This window comes from Eulemur rufifrons, chromosome 16 (genome assembly GCF_041146395.1).
Source record: "Eulemur rufifrons isolate Redbay chromosome 16, OSU_ERuf_1, whole genome shotgun sequence".
Classification (NCBI taxonomy): domain Eukaryota; kingdom Metazoa; phylum Chordata; class Mammalia; order Primates; family Lemuridae; genus Eulemur; species Eulemur rufifrons.
Window position 1 is genome coordinate 15,711,376 of NC_090998.1, and position 22,349 is coordinate 15,733,724.

Sequence of the window (22,349 nt, forward strand, 5' to 3'; positions counted from 1 at the left end):
ATGCGGGGCACTCTGCTATAGCATATTGCTTTTGATTCAAGCAGATTTCTGCTCTCTCTTTTTAGAGGGAGATGCAATACTTCCCCTTTTTTACTAACTACTGTTTTATTTTGAATGTAATGGAACTTTGAAACTCTTAAAATGTACCTTTTGGAATCGCTTCAAAAGATAGTTGGGCACAGTGAGCGGACTACGTTAGATTTTAGATTTTTTTTTGTAAGTTATTTTGTAGTGCTGGTGATCTAGCAAGAGTCCAAAATTGTTGAGACAAAACTGAAATGGGTTTCATCCTCTGCTTTATTTTAGGGACACCTTTCACTTCACCGTGTGCTTTTCGGCTTGGGAGTGAAGAAGTATGCAATGAAAAGATATAACAGCTGATCTCCATGGTGGATGTGCTTCTGTACCCCGGGAAATAAACCCAGTGCAGTAAAAAGACCTTTGGAATCAAGAATACACCCTTGCTATATGATTTGGACAACTTATATAACTTTCTGAGCTCATTTTCCTCTTATATATGATGGGACTACAAATATCTACCCCCAAAGAATTGTTGTGAAGATTTAATGAAATAATATCTTTGTGAAATGCATAGAGCAAGGTCTGCATATAACTGACACTTAATAAATGTTAATTTCTTTCCTTCCTCCTTTCAGTAACCTGATTTAAATGCTTCATTTGAGATTCATAGCTCTCCTACCTGAGTTAATTTTTAAAACACATTAATTTTCATGATACCTGAAGGAAATAATACCTAACAACTGTATTCTAACTTTGAGTTTTCTGCCATTTTTTCATATTTATCTAATAACGGCTCAAATTATTATTACTCTCAATTTACAGACAAGGAAATAGAGGCACAGAGTGGCTGAACTGTTTGCCTAAAGTCATATAAAGGGGATAGAATTAATATTTGTTAAATGAATGGGTGAACTCAGATTGGGCCCCACATCCACGCATGCTCAGAGCTCTGCTCTAGATAACAATGCCTGCATCGTAACTTTAATTTGCATTTCCAGATCTTGGGAATTGTGGATAAAAATGAAGTCAGGTTGCCGTTTCCAAGAAGGGACACCGTGTCTTTCAAAACTGTAGAGAAATTGCTAGGCATTGTTCACCTGAACAGCTCAGAGAGCAGGCATGGGTGATATTTGGCATAACCAGCTTTCTTATAAGGGTGAGTTCTTTCTCTTGAGGAGCATTGGGAGGTAAAAACCCATCAAGATAGTGTGTTCTCATGATGATTTCAATGAATTATCATGGAAATGAGTTTTAGAAGAGAGGTAATGCTTTGTGATAATAGCCCGATAATGCCATTAGCTATGAACTGTAATTGTAATAGCATTAGTCAAATGAATATATCTGATATTAATTTGAGTGTCAAATATTTCTATAAGGTTCTTCTTGTTAATTAAACATCAGCCTTGGTATTATTAATTCAGTATCTAGCCAGTGCGTGCACATAGTAGGAACCCAGTATGTATTTGTGGACTGAATTAATAAATCAATCTCTAAGTGGAATTATTTAAAATAGTAAAATATTGAATTTAAATAATTCCATGGATATAACAGGAACTGATTTTTACCCAGCATCATCTTATTTGTACAGTCTGTTCTTCTTTTGCAACTCCAGTTGCAATGATGTAGATTTACTAACTTCAGAATTTTAAGTCTTTCTCGTTTTTTGTATATTTTGAGGGAAGCAGCCTTTTACCCCAAATTATTTTAATTCAAGAGGAGAGTTTCTGCCTTTCATCCTGTATTTTGTAGTCTTTAGACCATTTTAAAATCTACTAGCCATCTTCATGTCTGCACTGAGTTTCTGAATCTCACTGACAAAAATCATGCTTTAGGTGGTTTGGTGTCACTCTTCATAATCAACAACATCAACTGGGCTGTCCCCACTGCCAGCAGTCTTAACACCTGTCTTCTAAACCATCTTTTCTTGTTCTCACAATAAGAATTCTGATATCTCTGCTTTTCCTACTCCTCATGCTCACCCTAATCCTCTTTGTTCTCACAGATGGCTTGCTGCATACCTCATAAAGAAAATGGGGGTATCAAATGGGGACTCCAATATTAGAACTACATATCCATTTGCACCTGTGCCCATCCTCTCTTTTCTCTCCCGTTTCAGTGCCAGAAAGAAGTACCCACCTCCCAATAAGAAGTCTGTCTCTCTGGGTTGGTGCCTGAATGAGTCACCCACTCCTTTCCCCAGGACTTTAGCTCTATCAGTTCTCCCTTCTTTGTCTTGCATTTTTAACTTCTCCATCTATAGCAGATGTTGTCATCAGATAAATACACTCAAAAATCTCTTAAAAATAAACTAAATATCTTCAAGCCATATATGACAAACCCACAGCCAACATCATACTGAATGGGGAAAAACTGAAAGCATTCCCACTTTGAACTGGAACCAGACAAGGCTGCTCACTGTCCCCATTACTCTTCAACATAGTGTTGGAAGTCCTTGCAAGAGCTATCAGGCAATAGAGTAGAATCAAGGGAGTCCAAATAGGGAAAGAAGAGATCAAACTCTCACTCTTTGCTGACGATATGATGTTATATCTAGAAAACCCCAAGGATTCAACCAAGAGACTCCTGGAATTTATCAGTGAATTCAGTAAAGTCTCAGGATACAAAATAAATACACACAAATCAGAGGCATTCATATATACCAATAACAGTCAAACGGAGAACCAAATTAAGGTCTCAATACCCTCCAAAATAGCAACAAAGAAAATAAAATACCTAGGAATATATTTAACCAAGGAGGTAAAGGACCTCTATAGGGAGAACTATGAAACACTGAGGAAGGAAATCGCAGAGCATGTAAATAAGGTGGAAAACCATACCATGCTCGTGGATCGGAAGAATCAACATTGTTAAAATGTCTATACTACCCAAAATGATCTACAGATTCAATGCAATCCCTATTAAATTGCCAACATCATTTTTCACAGATATAGAAAAAAAATTTTATGCTTTGTATGGAACCAGAGAAGACCCCGTTTAGCAAAAGCAATTTTAAGCAACAAAAACAAAATGGGAGGTATTAATTTGCCAGACTTCAAACTATACTACGAGGCTGTGGTTCTTAAAACTGCATGATATTGGCGCAAGTGCAGGGACACAGACCAGTGGAACAGAACAGAAAATCCAAATATAAAACCATCGTCATATAGCCATCTAATCTTTGACAAAGTAGACAAAAACATACTCTGGGGAAAAGATTCCTTATTCAATAAATGGTGCTGGGAAAACTCGATAGCCACATGTAGAAGACTAAAACAGGACCCACAGCTTTCACCTCTCACAAAAATCAAATCACGGTGGATAACAGACTTAAACCTTAGGTGTGAAACGATTAGAATTCTAGAAGAAAATGTAGGAAAGACTCTTACAGACATTGGCCTAGGCAAAGAATTTATGAAGAAGACCCCTAAGGCAATCACAGCAACAACAAAAATAAATAAATGGGACCTGATTAAATTAAAAAGCTTCTGCACAGCCAAAGAAACAGTCACGAGAGTAAACAGACAATCTACAGAATGGGAAAAAATCTTCACATACTACACATCAGATAAAGGACTGATAACAAGAATTTATTTAGAACTCAGGAAAATCAGTAAGAAAAAATTGAACAACCCTATCAAAAAGTGGGCAAATGACATGAATAGAAATTTTTCAAAAGAAGATATAAGAATGGCTAACAAACATATGAAAAAATGTTCAACATCTCTAATCATCAGGAAAATGCAAATCAAAACCACAATGAGATATCACTTAACTCTAGTGAGAATGGCCTTTATCAAAAAGTCCCAAAACAATACATGTTGGAGTGGATGTGGAGAGACAGGAACACTCATACACTGCTGGTGGGACTGCAAACTAGTGCAACCCCTGTGGAAAGCAATATGGAGATACCTTAAACAGATTCAAGTAGATCTACCATTCGATCCAGCAATCCCATTATTGGGCATCTACCCAGAAGAACAAAAGTCATTCTATAAAAAAGACACCTGCACCTGAATGTTTATAGCAGCACAATTCACAATAGCAAAGATGTGGAAACAACCCAAATGCCCATCAATTCATGAATGGATTAGCAAAATGTGGTATATGTATACCATGGAGTATTACTCAGCTATAGGAAATAACAGTGATATGGCATCTCTTTGGTTCTTCTGGAGAGAGTTGGAAACCATTCTATTAAGTGAAGTATCCCAAGAATGGAAAACTAAGCACCACATGTACTCACCAGCAAACTGGTTTCCCTGATCATCACCTAAGTGCACATTTGGGAATAACACCAACTGGGTATCAGACAGAGGTGGGGGCTGAGGGGAGGGGATGGGTGTATACTTATGTGATGAGTGCGATGTGCACTGTCTAGGGAATGTACATGGTTGAAGCTCAGACTCGGGGGTATGGGGGGGTATGGGCAATATATATAACCTGAACTTTTGTGCCCCCATAATAAGCTGAAATAAAAAAAAATAAACTAAGTATCTTACACTCACACCTAAGCTTCGCAGATAAAATACAGGGTTCTCAGTAAAATTTGAGTTTCAGAACAACAATGAATTATTTTTTAGGGTGAGCGTGTGTAAGAATGTATATGTCCCCAATATTGCATGGGACAGACTTAAATAGCAAAAAATTATTTGTTATCTGAAATTCAAATTTAACTGGGAATACTGTATTTTTATTTGCTAAATCTGGCAACTACACCCTGTTTCAGGCATCACTCTCTTAAATCTTCTTCAGTCCCAAATTTTCAAAAGAGTTTTTTAAACATGATGCTGTTGTTTCTTTACTTACTAGATATTCTTTACCCAACTCCAATCGGCTTTCATCTCACTACTGAAATGGCTCCTATTAAAGTTATCAGTGAACATAATGTTGCTATATCTTATGGACACTTTCCACTCTTCATCCTAATTGACTTCATAGCAGCATTTGACACAGTTTACCATTCCCTGCTGGAAACAATCTTCTCTCTTACCTTCAGTGACCATATACATGCATATACATATATATACCTACATATATACATATACAAACATATGTGTGTATGCAAATATTAATTCCCTCTCTCCACCTCTCTGGCAGCTCTGTATCTCCTTAGGCAGGCTATTTCTTCTCCATTGAACCTCTAATGTTGGGGTTTCTCAGGTTTAAGCCCTGGGTTTCTTTTTCTTCTCATTCTTAATATTCACACAAGGTAATTTCATTCAGTTCTATGATTTCAAATGTTATTTTTGTGCCAAAGAGTTTCATATTTATATATTTAATCAAGATCTTTTTTTCCCTCTGCTCCAGATATTTCTATTTCGATGTCTCACAGGTGTGTCAAACTTAATGTGTTAAAAAATGAATAACAAATTTTAAAATCTATTTTTCCAGTTTTTTCCATTTAGTAAATGGAATCTATGCCCACTCAGTTTCTCATGGCAGAATCTAGGATGCTTCCTTGAGACCACTGTCTCCTTCGTCCATCCTATTTATTGTCTCCTGACATTTTTTTTTTTTTTTTTTTTTTTGAGACAGGGTCTTACTCTCTCGTCTGGGCTAGAGTGCAGTGACATCATCATAGCTCACTGCAGTCTCAAACTTCTGGGCTTAAGCAATACTCCTGCCTCAGTAGCTGGTACTACGGGTGGGTGCCACCATGCCTGGCTAAGTTTTCTATTTTTTGTAGAGACAGGGTCTCACTATGTTGTCCAGTCTGGTCTCAAACTCCTGGTCTCAAGCGACCCTCCCACTTCGGCCTCCTAAAGTGCTGGGATTACAGATATGAGTCAACCATACCCAGCCTGCCTCCTGACTTTATCAAAACTAAGTACTATTGATTCTACCTCTAAAATATAGCTTATATCCATTCACTTCCCTCCATCTGCCTACTTCCTCTCTAGTTCATCACTGCTCTAGACTTGCTTGGATTACTTCAATTGTACCTTCTTGTTTCTCCCAAATCATTTTTTCCTTTCCAAATTATACTGCATTCACAGTGATCTTCTTAAAACACCAATAGATCATGTCATTTACCTGATACCTTTATGATTTCTTATTATATTAAAGTAAAAATCCCTATAGCCAAAGGTTCTGCATGATTTGCCTTCGTCCAACTTCCCAACTTGACTTCATCCCATTTTCTCCTTTTCTGAATATTTTCAGCTTACTGGCTGTCTTTGGGTTTCTCTTATGCACCTATCAGTTCTCTACTTCTGGGCCTTGGGATATGTGCTTTCTCCCAGAAATACTTCATTCTTATGCTCGCCAAGCTCAATACCACTCATCCTTCTAGCTTCAGCTTCGATACCATTTCCGGGAACCCTTAGTGTGAGCATGTATATAAGTCTAGCTAGACTTATGATTTTCCCTGCCTAGGAAGCTCCATTAATGACCTGGGTCTATGAGGACAAGAAGAATCTCAGAGCACTTCTTTATTTCATCTCATCCCAGTCTGGACCTGGAATTGATGTTGAACAGTTCCACTGAGCTCTGCAAAGAATACATTCTTTTCTGGAGAATTATGAAAGTTCCATACCAAAACATCATATCCATGATACTCCTGGCCCATTTGGAAGATGTTGAGATCCCACTGAAATTACAGTAACAACAAAATCATTATTTTGGGGCACCTACATTTATCTGGTGATTTATATCCATTTCCTTTAGTCCTTATAAAAATCTTGGAAGGTAAGTTACCAGCGAAGAAGACAAGGAGAAACAGACTCCATTTTAGAGAAGGAAAAATTGAGACTCCGAAAGGCTAAGTAATGAGCTCAAGATCTTATAGCTCATTAAGGGCTGAGTTGAGTTTGAATTAAGGTTTGCTGATTCAAATGTCTGCCCTTTCTACTTCTTGTGAGCCAATGGCAATGGATAGTTGCTTTCCAAAGTGTAGAGGATAATTTTAGCTCTGCCCCGATACTATTATGAACCCAAAGACCTCTGCACAGTTCTAGGGGTTTCTGCGGAGTCAATGGTTGAGGCTATAAAATAAGTTGTATCTGGGATACATAACGCTATCGCATGAGGAAGACTCAGCTTCTGATCCTGACTGGGGACCATGAGCAGGGTTTGCCTATGAGAACTGTAGGGGCCTGCTGAGTTAGTCACAGGAACGATGGCACTAGAACAGTGGACAAACAAGTAGGTACAGGCTTGACTAAAGATGGATTTTGGGAGAAGGCCACTACTTTTCCCCTCTGGGTCCAAAGTTCTGTAATCTCAAAACCCACATGAAGTTGGACCTGCGGCATAGATCTGAACTTGAAGAAATTTATCTCTTAGAAAATAGGCATGGGCTCGTGAATACTTTTGAATACAGTTTGAATACTTATCCAGATGCATAAATATTGTCTTCTTTCAAGTTTACTGCAACTGCAAATTCCTGTTTAAAGAGCAACTCAGTGATTCATGCTGACATGGCTGTCAGCGGCTCCAATAATCATAGATATTTAAATGAGAATTTTAGAAGATCTCATTTTTAATTTAAAATGATCTTGATGGGAATTAAATGGCTAAATTCTTTGCTCCTTTCCTGAATTCTGAGGAGGAGGGACTAAAATGGGCAAGAGGATGTACAGCTTGACCTCTTGATTCTGCCCAATTATCCTTTTTCTCTGAGACATTTTGCTTTGGATCTTTCCATCACCTGCACATCCATAACTAAGATGTCATTTTTCACCGCGATTTTTGTTATTTTTGTCAAAAGGTAAGTTCGAACTCATGAGTGTGAGAAAATTGATCTTGTTGCTAATGGGATATAGTTGAAATAAGCAGTTTGACTGACTTCTTCACTCCCTTATATTAGCATTGCTACTTTTAGATAAACTATTCCTGAAATGATTAGTGTAGGAGGATGGGTTTAGTCTTCTACTTCTCCTTTAAAGCACTCAGAGTTAGAGATCCCAGAAGGATCAGTTTTCTCACTTGTACTGAAAATGTCACTCTAACAGTTATCTGTCTGCACAGTCAAGTTTTGAGAAATCTTTTGAATTTGCCGCATTCACACCATTCTCCATCATGGTGCTAAAAATGACTAATGCAGCTTGGAGACTGGGAGACTGTGATAGCTGATCTTCTTTTCCAATCATACACTAACACTCTCACACACTCACACGCACACATGCTCAGCTGACATGAATCCTTAAAGGTTGAAAATATCCTATATGCTAAGCGAAATGCTGAAAGACGCGGGGTGCCTACATGTATAGTTATAGCGTTGGTTTCATTATGGTTGGTTCTGTCAATAAAAGCCCTGGTCTGGTTGTTTGATTGAATTGACTGATCTTGTTTTTAGCCAAATAAGCCATTATAATGTATGACTTAATTTTATATTTCAAAATAATCTCTGGCATTGAAATTTTCAAATACCTTATGTAATTTTCTCCTCCCATCATCTTTGAGAAAAGTGAAGGGCATCATTTCCTTTTTAATCAGGAGAAAACAGTATTAGAGAGACACTGACTGACCCCAAGTCATGCTTATGGTCACTTTCTTTTAGAGCCCCTAACTAGTCACTATTAGCCAGTATAGGATCACTAGAACCAAATCACCTAAATGAACCTCATTTCCTTTCTTGAGGACTGCTAGTCTGATGGCTAAAGGGACTGTCAAAACACAGACTTATCCTATTCCCAGAAAACATATGATAAAGTCTCCTGTGATGTCATTTAGGGAATGAGGGAGAAAGTGGGTGGGCTGAATGACAGTATTTAGGTGAATTGGGAGGTGATTACATCCAAAAGGGGAGGATTAATGAATTGTCACTAACTTGCAATGAGGTCTAGGAATTTTCTGTAAGGCTCTGTTTCTCGTCCTGTCCAATTCAACGATTTTATCAGTTACCTGAAAGAAGTCTAGGAACTTGCTGGCTAATTTACAGACAGAAAGCTGGTGAAGAAGTAAAGATTAGTAATTCACTGGGTGACACAGAATCAAGTTTCAAAAATGTCTGTTTTTTAGGATGATGGATTGACATTTATTAAGGATAAAGATAAGGCCCTGCATTTAATTAGAAAAAAAATGAGATGAGTGGAAGTGAACTGAGAGCAACTGCTGGAAGTAAAAAAAATAAATATCAAGTTTTAATTGACCATAAGCATGATGGAACTACTGGAAAAGTCAACACAATCCCTGTTGGCATTCAGAGAGAGAGAGAGAGAGAGGGGCCAGGTTGATAAAAGTGACCTACCTATCCTGGTTGTACCCACCTTGAGTATTGTATTCAATTTTGGAAACCATATTTTAAGGCAAATATTGACAAGTTGTTGTTTGTTTAATGGATGGAGGGGCCTTGATAGTGAAAAGTCAGGGAAAGAATTGGGCTGGTTTGTCTATAAAATAGAAGGGGATCATGATCGCTATCTTTATTGAGCACTTACTGTGTATATTGATTACTTAATCCTCAGAATAAAATGATAAATTATTTATCATGACTGGTGTTACTGACAGAGAATATAAGCACACAGCTAGACTGTCTGGGTTCAAATTCAGGTGGTCTGACTCCAGAACCTAGTCTCTTAACCACTATACCACATTATTTCCCTGAGTATTTATTAAATGTTTGAAGAGTTGTTATGTGAATGGAAAATTAGACTTAGCCTGTAGAACACAGTTATCAATAGATGGGAACACTTGGGTTATATCTCAAAGTAGAAAATTTTTCTAGACACTGGATTATGCTAGTACATCTTCTATTATTCTAATATTCTATTATTCTAATGTTAGACTAAATGATTTCTAAGGCAAAATCCACTTGTAAGATTCTAATTTACTGGGATATGATTTGATGTGACAAAATATTATTACAAACAGAAAAAAAAAAACCCTTAAAAGAAGTAACTTAAATTAATTAGTGGTGATCTAAATGGGATTCTCTTGAGCATAAGTTTAGAAAATGCCCCACCCCACATCCCATCTTGCTAAAATATCCTCACCATGTGTCCTTAGCAACTTTTCTTGCATGGGCACCAGAGTCTGCCAAAATTATACAACCTTTTGTTTCTCCATCTTTGTACTATATCTAGAATACTACTAATATTATCTTATATGCAGACCTTCATCCAAAGAGGTTATATTGCAACAGTAACAAATGTGTAATGTCATTAAAAAGCCCTTACATTTGAGGATGCCTGGTACAGTAGTTGCTTGGTGTATTGAAATCAATGTTAGAATTCATTTCAAAATGTGAAGAGGGTTAGGACTCTGTCAGACACTAGTTGTGATGACTGGAACACTTTATTTTTTATATCTTAATTGTTACATGTAAAAAACAAGGATAACAATATTACCACCTTTACAACATCATTGTAATAAATGGAATAATACATGGAAAAGCTCCTACCATACTACTCAGACTTTCAATAAAAATCTAGGTTTTCTGTGAAATGTTTTTGCAAGAATAGTTGTGTGCAATAAAAAAAATTGTCTGGCCTGGTTCCTGGGGGTAAATTCTAAATCCTTTGAATTTCCTGAGTGATTGGATTGTCTCTGTTATTTATGGTGGGACCCTTAGACCCCTCCTGACAGTTTATGCTAATGAGATGACTCAGAATGGGGAGTGGCCAAGAAGGAAGTCCAACCATGTGTTAGAGGATTGGGGCTTTGAGCCAAAGATATCAGCCCAACCTCTGGGGGGAAAGGGAGGCTGGAGATTTAGTTCAGCCACACAGCCAATGATTCAGTCAATAGTGCCTATGTAAAAAAGTCTCAATAAAAACACTGAACACTGAAGCTCAGGTGAGCTTTCCTGGTTGACAGTATTTATATTGTCACACATTGGTGTGTTTGGCAGGTATTGCATTTTTCTGAGGATGAAGGAATCTTTACTTTTGGGATGCTTCTAGACCTTGCTCTGGTGTGCCTCTCCCTTTGGGATTCTGATTTGTATTCTTTTTGCTGTAATAAAGATGTAATCATAAGTATTGTACTTTCCTGAGTTCTGTGAGTCATTCTAGCAAATTATCAAACCTGAGAGAGTTTGATAATTTGGGGGCTATCAATCCCAAATTTCTAGCCAGCTTGTCAGAAGTGATGACAGCTTGAGAACCTCCAAACTTGTGGTTAGTGTCTAAAGTGGGGGCAGTCTTGGGGAGAACTTAACCTGAGAAGTTTGGTCTAACTCTCAGTAAGTTGCTTAAGCATTCATATGAAAAATTTAGATTTATATAAAAGATAAACTTTGTAATTCTTCATGTATGTATTTGATGTGATTTGATGATAGAATTTTTGTTTTTAGCAAAATTTCAGAAACATCTTCATTGAGGAATATGAAGAAATGAAATATGTCCAATACCTAAAATGTTTTAGGTACAGACATAGGTAAGACTTTTCCAGATTATGGTATAACATCTTAATGCCAGTACTATGTCTCTTGTTGGCATGCAAAGAATCTGATCACCAGAGAAGTCAGCTACTTGCGGCAGTTCAGTTAGTTATGGCAATTTGGATTTAAGTTCTTTGAGCACTGGAACCATATCTCACACAATTCTGTGTAGTACAGGGCCTAGTATATAGAAAATATTTAGTACATGCTTTAGCTTAACTTTTTCAGATAACTAAGAAAAGGACAGGGTTTAATCTTGTCAACCATGAATCAAGGATTGGTAGGTTTGTTCCCTAGAACTCTACTATACTGACATTGTATTTTTCACCTTTAATGTTATTGCTTCCTGTACTCCTGGAAATTCCATGAGGGCTCAGAAGTTTATTCTGCTTGCTATGGTATCCCCAATGCCCAATGTGGTACCTGTAACAGGGTGGGCCCTTGATAAATATTTTTCCAATGGAGACTTGGTGTTAAGAAGAGTTTTTCGTTCATAGAAGTTAAGTTTTTCATAGTTTGAAAGCAGGTAAATTAAATTTGTTTGTTATAAGAGAATACAAACCAACACTTTCTTTACATTATTTTAAGTGTACAACTATAAGTGCTTTTGAAAGTAGAAAAAATAAGTTTGTGATATTTTCTGTAAAATAAGCAAAAGCAAATTAAAGTAAAATTTAAGCTATACTGGCATTTTAGAACAAATAAAGGAAAAAGTCTGAGGATTTAAAATATAGCCAGAGACATTTCACTGGGACAGCTAATCATTATTGTCATCTTGTCTGATTTTTTTCACCAACACATGTAACTAAAGAATAATACTTTAATATTTGCATCTGAATTTTTCAGATTTTTTTTTCTCCTGACCAAAATTTCCACTGGGAAAAATTTTCAAGATTGTTTGTTATTCAACTCACAATTTCTCTTTGGTTGCATAGACAAGATTTGTGGTGAATCATGAGGGAAAAAGATAATCCTCCTATATTGACACAAGTCTTACCTTTTCTGAGGATTGTCTATGTCAGCTATGGGACATTACTAAATATGGCCTCGTTGAAAGAACTAATAAGAATATAATGACCAGTTTGCTTTAAAATACACTAAAGAAAGATAGTAGACAGAATCTCATGAGAAGTGACATTCTGTAATTACCTCCTCCCATCAAAAGAAACACTATTTCTAGAAATTAATGAATACAGCAAGAGTCTATTTCCTATCTTATTTCTATCTTAATTACAAAAGTGGATCAATTAAAAAAAGACTACACTGGCAAAGCCCCTCTCCTAAGGTTTGGTCTCCCAGTTCCCCAGTCATCAAATTAATGTACATAAGGATGCCGTGAACCTATTTTTACCTTCTGAGATGAGATACAGCAACTCCACCAGCAGAGCTCCTGTGAAACACCCAAATCCATTGAACAGTGTCAAAAAATTCATAAAGGTTCCTCTGATGGTGCTTGGAACGAATCTGTATGATATTATAGAGACTGAGAGAAAAAGAGAAGGTCAGAGTTTAGAACATTTCCCTAATACACTTTCATAGATACTGTTCAAATTAATGATCATACATCAAAGAAAATTTACTGATTCAGTCAAAATTTGGGTTAGACTTGTTAAGTATACCATAGTAAGATATATTTCAATACAATTTACAGATGTCTTCAAGGAATAAAATATGGCAAAATACACCCTAAAATAGCTACAAGGAGAATTTGATTACTTGGTTGTCGAGTGTCCTAATACATTCACCTAAACTTTAATTTGAATCTTTCTGATGAATTTTGGATGGAGGTCAGGCCTGTACTGGATAATATCATGCTAATCTATCAATTTTGTGATTCTGTGTAAAACATTAGGTTCCTTATGGAAAACTTGAATTTATGATATAAAATTTGCAAAAGGTTAAGAGCATGGGCTCTGGAATTAGACAAGATTGTGCTAACATCCCATGTCAGCCCTTTACAATCTCTGTGATTTTAGGTAAATTACTTGCACTTTCTAAGCCTCAATGGCTTCTTCTATGAAATGGGGATAATATTACTACTCACTTGCAGAGGTGCTGGGACATTTGCCTGCAATAACATATGTAAGGTGTTTAGTACAATGCTGACTTGTAGGTTCTGAATGAAGGTTAGCTACTTTTAACACTATTAATGTTACCAATGGGGCAAGGGCAATATATGTAACCTAAACTTTTGTACCCCCACAATATGCTGAAAAAAGAATAAACAAACAAACAAACAAACAAACAAAAAAAAGAACTTCTGTTTGTGCAATGAACTACACAAAGCCTTTTATATGCATTATCCCCAGGGCAAGTCGAGAGACAATAGCTGAAGCACCGGATCTACAATCTTTTCTTCCCACTTTAATGTTGGGGTCTTAGTAATGATGGTGGCAATAGGTTGAAAAAAGCCATAGGGGAAAATTTTTTTAAAAATTTCAATTAAAATTTTTTTTTTTTTGAAATCTGAAATAGATGAAAATACGTATATGTGATTTTGTGTATGCCATGTTAACGTAACTATATTAAAATATGCATGGAAATCTTTGAGATACTTGTTAAATATTTGATTATTTATTATGATATCTGGGATTTGCTTCAAAACTATACCATAGGGAGGAAGAAGGTATGTGAGTGAGGGTAGAGTGAAAACAAATTTGGCCTTGAGTTGAAAATTGTTGAAGCTGGAAGCTGGATACTGGGAGTTTATTATACTAATCTCTATATTGTATGTGTGTGACAAAAATTGTTAGGAAATACATTAAATACTATTAACAATCTTAGCTTTGGGTGGTTGAATTATTGGATTTCTGATTTACATCATACTCTTTTGCGCTTTGCAAAATCTTTCTACAATAAGATCATAAATACATTGAAGTTCATTTACAAAAGGAAAGTGATAATAGAGTACAGAAGTACAGTCATAGCTTTGCTTAACAACACGAATACATTCTTAGAAATGCATCATTTGACAATTTCATCATTGTGCGCATGTCATAGGGTGTACTTATGCAAACTTAGATAGTACGGCCTACTACACACCTGGGCTACATGGTGTAGCCTATCGCTCCTAGGCCACAAACCTGCACAGCATGTTACTGTACTGAATACTGTAGGCAATTGTAATACAATGGTGAGTTTTGCATATCTAAATATAGAAAAGGTGCAGTAACAATATGGTATTATAATATTGTGGGACCCCTGGGGTATACGTGGTCCTTCATTGATGGAAACGTCATTACGTGGCACATGACGGTAGAGCAAACACTAAACTTTTAGTTTCCTTCTCTGTAAGAAGAAAGAGATCTTATCATCTCCTCCTTTCCTTCTCAGGAATATTTCACTCCTGGCTTTCTTGTACTTTACCCTAATAAAACTCTCTATTTGCCCAGCACTTTTACATGAACTTGCTAATACATAGCATATATGCACTCATGTTCCTTCCTGCATTAATTTAACATTTCTGTTTTACTTTTTGTGTATCTTGCACATATTTTTTAAATATTTAAAGCAGTCCCTATTTGTGCTCTGGGAAAGGTACTGAGTGCTGGAGCTGAGAGATGGGAAAAGGTATCGGTTTATCTTTCCTGGACTGTCAACTCTGGAAGGGCAGAGAGCAGAAATATGTACATTACACAGGGCAGTGCTAAACAGGCACTTAATACTGATTGGCAATATTAATAATAATGGTGATAAGTAAAATATTGTGGAGAAGTGCTTCAAATATTGGTGGCAAGGCACGGATCACCAGCAGGAGCCTGAGGCCACACCTCTGAGTATTTCCAGAAAGGTCCAAATGAGAGCATGAGAGTAACTTTGAAGAGGCTTTGGGAAAAAATGATTCCCAGTTATAAAAAGGATTCGGGGCCTGGTGCTGTGGTTCACGCCTGCAGTCCTAGCACTCTGGGAAGCTGAGGCGGAAGGATCGCTTGAGGTCAGGAGTTTGAGACCAGCCTGAGCAAGAGTGAGATCCCTTCTCTACTAAGAAAAGAAAAAATTAGCCGGGCATGGTGGCGTCCAGCTGTAAGTCCCAGCCACTCAGGAGGCAGAGGCAGGTGGATCTCTTGAGCCCAGGAGTTCGAGGCTGCAGTGACCTATGATCAAGCCATTGTACTCCAGCCTGAGCAACAGAGAGCGACCCTGTCTCAAAAATAAATAAATAAACAAACAAACAAATCAAAAGGATTTGGCTTATAAACCTTCCAATCTATAAATATGAGGACACAAACAATGGGCAGAGAGCGTAAGTAGGCCTGTTTCTTTCACTAAGAAAAAGCAGAACGTACAAGCCCATTATTACTCTGCTAGTTAATTATTAATCCTACGCTTTTCTCTTGCTAGAACTTCTGGTATGGTATATAATTCATGAACACGCTTTGCCAGCTCTCTGCCTGCTGGTTAATCTCTCTTTGGTGTCATTTTAGTCGTTTTTGAAAGCCTCCAGTTCCCTTTTATAGGACTTAGTTTTTCAAGTCCTCAGATCTCTTTTTTCAGGCATCTACTTGCATGTTCTGATCTTTTTTCAACTTTAGTGATCATCAACATGATTTTTTTAGGCTCCAAGATACTTCTTTTAGCCCATTATATGGTGTAGATATCATCAACAAGTCTGTCACTATTCTAAAATTCCCATTTCACTATGAAGATACAATAAAAGAATATTTAATGTGTATGGGAAAGCTGGTCTTCTTGCCAATGAGAGCTAAAAATGTGCCTCCAGGTAGTAGCTGGTTAGCGTTTGCAAAGATGCCACAGCACAGCTTATGTGGAGTCTATAAAATATGGGGCCATAACCACCTTCCTAAGGCACCTGGTGCTGGGGACTCATTGCTGGCATTTTTTTCCATTCCAGTTGTTCTTAAACAGAGAAATGTGTTTATTGTGTTGGGTGAGAAGTTATTTTGCACATGCGGAGAAGAAGAATCACAGTCCCAGAAAGTGGAACTTTATCCTGTTGCCACTTTTAGACCATCATTCCTCCCTTATCCCAAAAATACTTCAGCTTTGAATCTCATGTTATCAGGATATGTCATCTGTTAACTTCCCTTTTGTGCTGTCATCTGTCAACCTCTGGGATAGTTTCCTCTATTGCTCACAGTTGGCAGCTCCTCTCTCATTCTTACGCTGTCCAGGACTACTCCTGCCTTAAGCCTTAATTCTTGGCAATTTTAACATGCATGTAGATCATCCTTCCCACCTTCCATCTTTCCAAATCTTGGTTTCCCAGTTCCTCCACCTCCCATGTCCTCGTTCTCCACTCTCCACTCATGCCCATGGTCACAGTCTGTGCCTTGTGCCCTGGACCAGGGGTGGGCCAACTATGGCCAGGTAATGTCCAGTCCACCACCTGTGTTTTATTGGAACACAGCCACATCCATTCATTATATGCTATCTGTAAGGTTGGTGGGGGGTGCCGTGTAGCCCTCTCCCCTGCTACAAACCCCTCTGTCTAAGCAGTGAGTCAGCTCCACTTTTCTGCTTGAACAAGCACCTGGCCCCACAAAGCCTCAGCCACATCCTGTGACTGGCAGCACACCCAGCCCCCACGCTGTCTACCCGACCCTGAAGACATCCTGTTGCAGCCCCAAAGACATCCTGCTTACCAAGAACTTGATAATCCACTTAAACAAGCCCCCTCCACTTATGCCCCTCACCGCATATGAATACCCTTGCCTCAGTCCCAGACGACTGTGACTTCTCGAGTCCCTGGTTTCTCCCGGAACCTGGGAACCTCGCCCAGGTCCCTCCCTTGGGACTCGTTACCCTCACCCAGGAGTGCTCCAATAAAGCCTCTTTACTTATCCCTTTCAACTCTGCTGTCTTTCTTTCTCTGGCGCCACTCATCCAAAAACCTTACATTATCAATGGCTCCTTTTGCACCACAGTGACATAGTTGAGTTATTACAGCAGTGATTGGCCTGAAAAGCCTATTTACTATGACACTTTACAGAAAAATTTGCCAACCCGCGTCCTGGATCAGTAACTGTAACTACTACATAATTGTAATTTTGTCCACCCCCCTCTGACTACCTGCTTCCATCTTTCCAACTTACTCTTCACTACGCAACCACAAAAATGCTGTAAGTTCTACAGTGATAGAAATACTTGTCTTTTTTTTTTTTTTAACTTGATATGTCTAAAGCTCTCAGAGCAGTGTTAGGCACATTGTAGATACCCAGGCAGTGTTTTTTGAATAAACAAACAAACACAAGTTATGAGATGGCTGGGGTATACCCTGTTACAATTAAAACAGGTTAAAAAGTTTTCCAATTTTTTTTTTCTTTTCTTCTAGCTTATCTCCAATGTACAACATGGTTTATTAGGGTAGAAAATGTCCACTGACATTTGCAGAGTGATCCACTGAGCTTCCTTGCTTAATGCCATCAATGTAGGACATTGTCAATAACTCAGATAATATATTTTTATCATGCCATGTAGAAATAGCTATAGATTTCATTCATTCACTTGTTTATTCAATCAGAATATATTTATCACTTACTCTGTACGTGTACTTTTCGGGAAGGAGGAACACAGAAAAATATAGGGATGAGCAAGGAAGACAAAATCCTGACTTCAGAGAGAAATGTGAAAGGCAGGCAATACACATACAAATATAAATAAGGTAATTTCAGATTCTGACAAGTGATATTTAAAAAAAAGAACAGAATAATGGAATGGAAAGTGATAGCATGATTAGGAAAGCCTCTATAACGAGATGACCTTTGAGAAAACTCAATAATGAGAAAAAGCCAGTCATTCAAAAAACAGAGGAAAGGGAGTTCCAGATAAAGAGAAGAGCAAGTGCAAAAACCTTGGGATAGAAATAAGTTTGGCCCCTTAGAAACAGAAAAGCGTCCAGCGCAGTGGTCAAGAGGCAGAATAGAACAACATGTAGCTGGAACAGTATGCAGAGGCCAAATCATGTGCAGTCTTATTTACCACGGTAAGGAACTTATCTCTAAAACCCTATTGGGAAATTTTAAGCAGGGGAATAACAGCACTTATGTTTTGGAAAGAACATTGTAGCTGTTTTGAAGAGCATGGACTCGTGGGGCAGGAGAGGAACCAGAGAGACAGGTTTGGAGGCTTCAGTGGAGTTGGGGCTGGAGATGATGGTGCTGTAGACCCGGAAGATAGCAGAGGAGACAGGGAGACATGGCCAGGTGTAGGTTATATCTCAGAGTAAAGACTGAGACTTGCTGTTGGATCGGACGTGAGATGTCAGGGGAAAGAGAGCGATCTAGGAGGACTCATGTGAGGAAGACGATTTTGCTCACACCAGGTCTCCTGGCTGTTTGAGTTGTTTGTGGCATAAAGAGCTGGGACACCTGGTGCCTGAGTCTGGCACTGTTAATTCATGTGAAAGGAGATAATATGAATAATGACAGCATGCATTATAAGTGCGAATTATTCAATGTTGTCTATATATCAGGCACTTTGCTTTTTGCTTTATGTAAAGTATTTCCCTTAGTCCTTTGAACAATTCTTTTCCATTTTGTAGATGATGAGAGAAGCCCAGAAATGCAGCATAATTTTCCCAAGGTCTCATATCTACTCAGTGGCAGAACTGGATTTGAACTCAGATATCTCTGATTTTAAGACCATAGATCTTAACCACTGTGCTGTACTGCCCCCCAGAAGAGTAATGCTTGATTTTACAGTTCAACACACCCTTTCACATTTTGTGTCATTTGGTTTTCGGGGTGTAGTCTCCCTTTCATTCCCATTGATTCTTACCCTAATGCTGTGGTATAAGAAAGACAGGCACACTTACAGCCTGACTCAAGCATTACCAAAGCGATCCACGTAGCCAAAAACATTTGTATACCCATAAGATTTTGAAATTAACAGCAACAACAACAAAAAGGGAAAGAATAACAGTTGTTTCGATTTTAAAGATCAGAAAGGTGAAGCTTGGAGGTTAAATATGTTCCCAAGTTCACATAGGTAGTAAGTGAAAAGCTGGAAGTCAAACCAAAGTCTTCCAGTCGTTAGTCAATGACCCCCATAGCAGATGAGTCAAGTGAATACTAGTGAGATCTCAGTTTCCCAATCAGTTAATCAAGGAGAGGTGGACTGAGTGATTTACATTACATTATCTGCCTTTTTGACAGTTGATTGTAAGTACCTCTTCAGCTTCTGTATGTTGAACCACGGTTGATAACCTGGCCAGAATTTTCCCCCTGTATTCGCTTATTATCTTCACTCATTACTTTACATTGAGCCCAGAAAATTTTGGCCGACTACTTCCAACAGCTTTCTGGAAACAACATCAGGGAAGATCACAAACATTTGTAGTGGCATTCATTGACCCTTCTTTTGTATTCCTCACAGCGTTCAACAGTGGTGTTCCCGTCATAGAATCTTGTATGATAATTTATTCATGCAAAATATGTAGAAAGAAGTGATTTAAAATTATAATAAAAGAAGTGTGACACACATATATATGATTATAACTACCCAATTTTATTTTTCCTTTTTTAAATGAATTGCTTTGGTATGATATAAGTGTATATATATGTGTGTGTGTGTAAATACATATTTATTAAATATATATAAGGAATTTGGAAGTAACTTTGAAAATAATAGGATCATTGAAGATTTTAGACATAAGTGAATTAATTAGAATTGTCATTTAAGATAATTACCGTAAAGGTTGTGGGCAGGATGACGGAATGGGAAAGATATTGGAGGTAGGAAGATAGAAGCTATAAAAATATTATCAGTAAAGTAGGGGCTTGAGTTAAAATCAGGGTTCCCACTGCAGGAAAATATAAGCAGGGTAGAAACATAAGATGTGAGAGATTACACTGATTAATATAGGTACACACACACTACTATGTTGCAGGAAGTTACTTAAATATTGTGATACATTTTAAAGTGGCTAGTATAATTAATATAAGCAACCTAGACAATTCAGAAGCCCTTGATATTTAATAAACTTATTTTGAACCTGTCTTATGAAACACTAGTGATTACATTTAATCTAGTGTTATTTAATTTAAAGACATTGAGTTATCTGGAAAATTGGTGGAAATTTTCATTTCATTTGCATGTTTATAGACTCTCAGAGCACATTAAATGTCATTTTTGGAGAGAGTCTATATGTGAGTTTATCTGTGAGTGATCGGAAGGGAGATAGGAAGAGGAAAGGGAAGAGAGAAGAGGAGAGATTTCATCTGAGCGTGTTGGAGTTGTCTTCTAGGTTCAAGCAGTTTTTTTCCCCCTCCTATAATGTTTCTGACCAAATAGTTATTGCCTTTAACCAGGTTAGTAAATCTTTTATTCCATCTACATCCAAATAGAATTAATTATTGTTCTGCATGTGGTAGAGGAACAAAGAGAAATGAAACATTTTCAAAAATGAGAGTAATGAATAGGCTCGCTTGAAGCATTGGGGAAAATCTCCAGGCGCTGACTCGATCACCTACTACTTTAATTGTTCTTGTTGAGTTGGTGTGTTCTGTCTAAAGAATGTATGTTCTAACATTAGTTTAAAAAAACAGTTACTCACAGGCTGGGTTGACCAGTGTTTCAGCCACTCCAAGTAAAACATACTGAAGAACCAGGTAGAAACATGGCATGGAGGAAACAGTGAGAACTTTGCCTAAAAGAAGCTGCTCCACTGGAGGGAAGTGTTTCCTGTGTATTTCAAAGAAGCCGGCTACCATCACGGAAAATGCAGCAGAAAGATTTCCAGTAACTGAAGAAAAAGAATGCAAAAGAAAAAAAAATTAAAGAAAGAGCTAGAAATCAGTGTAATAGGCCATAGCATTTCTTACGCATTGACATTAGGGGACGTTTCCTCAACATCTTTTTGCCCTTGGAATAGCCAGACACTGGTTGACTGTGTTGTATGGTGTATGACTCAGTGCTGGTGTTCTGGCCTCAGAAAGGGCTGAATTGACTCCAACGAGGCTTGATTTACTGGTTATATGACCTCAAGTCAGTAGCTTAAGCTCATTATCACTTTCCTCAGCTCTAAATTGGGCTTAACAATGTTTACTTGGTAAGGTGGTTGTGAGATTGAAATAAGACAACTAGTATCCATGGGGGGTTGGTTCCAGGACCCACCGAGGACCCCAAAACATGGGATGCCCAAGTCCCTGATATAAAACGACATAGTGTTTGCATATAACCCGTGCACATCCTCCTGTGTACTTCAAATCATCTCTAAATTACTTATAATCCCTAATACAACATAAATGCTATGTAAATAGTTGTTATACTGTATTGTTTAGGGAATAAGGACAAGATAAAAAGAAGTCTGTACATGTTCAGTACAGAAACAACCAGCCATTTCTTTCTCTGAATATTTTTGAAGTGAGGTTGGTTGAATCTGCAGATGTGGAACCCTAAGATTTAGCAGCAATTATTGAATACAAAGAAGTAGTTGTGAACTTTTATCCTCAGAAAAGACATATAATTCTAGATAACTGTTTTTTAGATATATATGAATCAAAAATGATTTGGGGAAAGTTTAAAATAAAATGATCTCTTCATACAATTTTAATTTTTGTTTTAAAAATGGTTCTGACATAGCCCTAAGGCATTATCAGTCCTTGGTTTTCTGTCATTTCTCTGATCATATCAGAAAAAGTAAAGCAGCTATTAGAGAATTAAAGACTAGAAACTTTTGTTTAGGGAAATATTTTTTAAAGAGGTGTATTAGCTAGGTATAAATAAGAGTATAAATGCAAACAATTATTCAAAAAGTGGTCAAACTCTTCTCTTCCTTTTACTTTTAGGAATTATCTAGAAAATTTTTGAGTCAGGATTTTGTTACAGAGTCTGTATCTACTGTAACCATTCCATTTCTCAATTTATCATTCATATTACTGTACTTAATCCTATCGTTAGAACAGAGGCAAACTTTAGCTTGATGGAATTTACTTGAAATGTAGAGATAGTCACATTTTGCTACCTTGCATAAAATTTTAGATAAGGCAAAGCTTTCAATTCAGGAAAATCAATCTAATGTTTAAATAGCTTACTGTTTGTTTTG

General features: G+C 37.4%; 1 protein-coding gene across 1 annotated transcript in view; it reads right to left on the bottom strand.

The window, feature by feature from the left end:
* The window catches only part of SLC15A5 (solute carrier family 15 member 5), an 86,985-nt gene that overhangs the window by 16,610 nt on the left and 48,026 nt on the right, over positions 1-22,349 (bottom strand). The window contains exons 6-7 of the mRNA XM_069491742.1: positions 20,859-21,047; positions 12,696-12,827 (exon numbers count right to left, since the gene is read on the bottom strand). Of these exons, the coding sequence (XP_069347843.1) occupies positions 12,696-12,827; positions 20,859-21,047 (321 nt within the window). The remainder of the gene's footprint in view (positions 1-12,695; positions 12,828-20,858; positions 21,048-22,349) is intronic.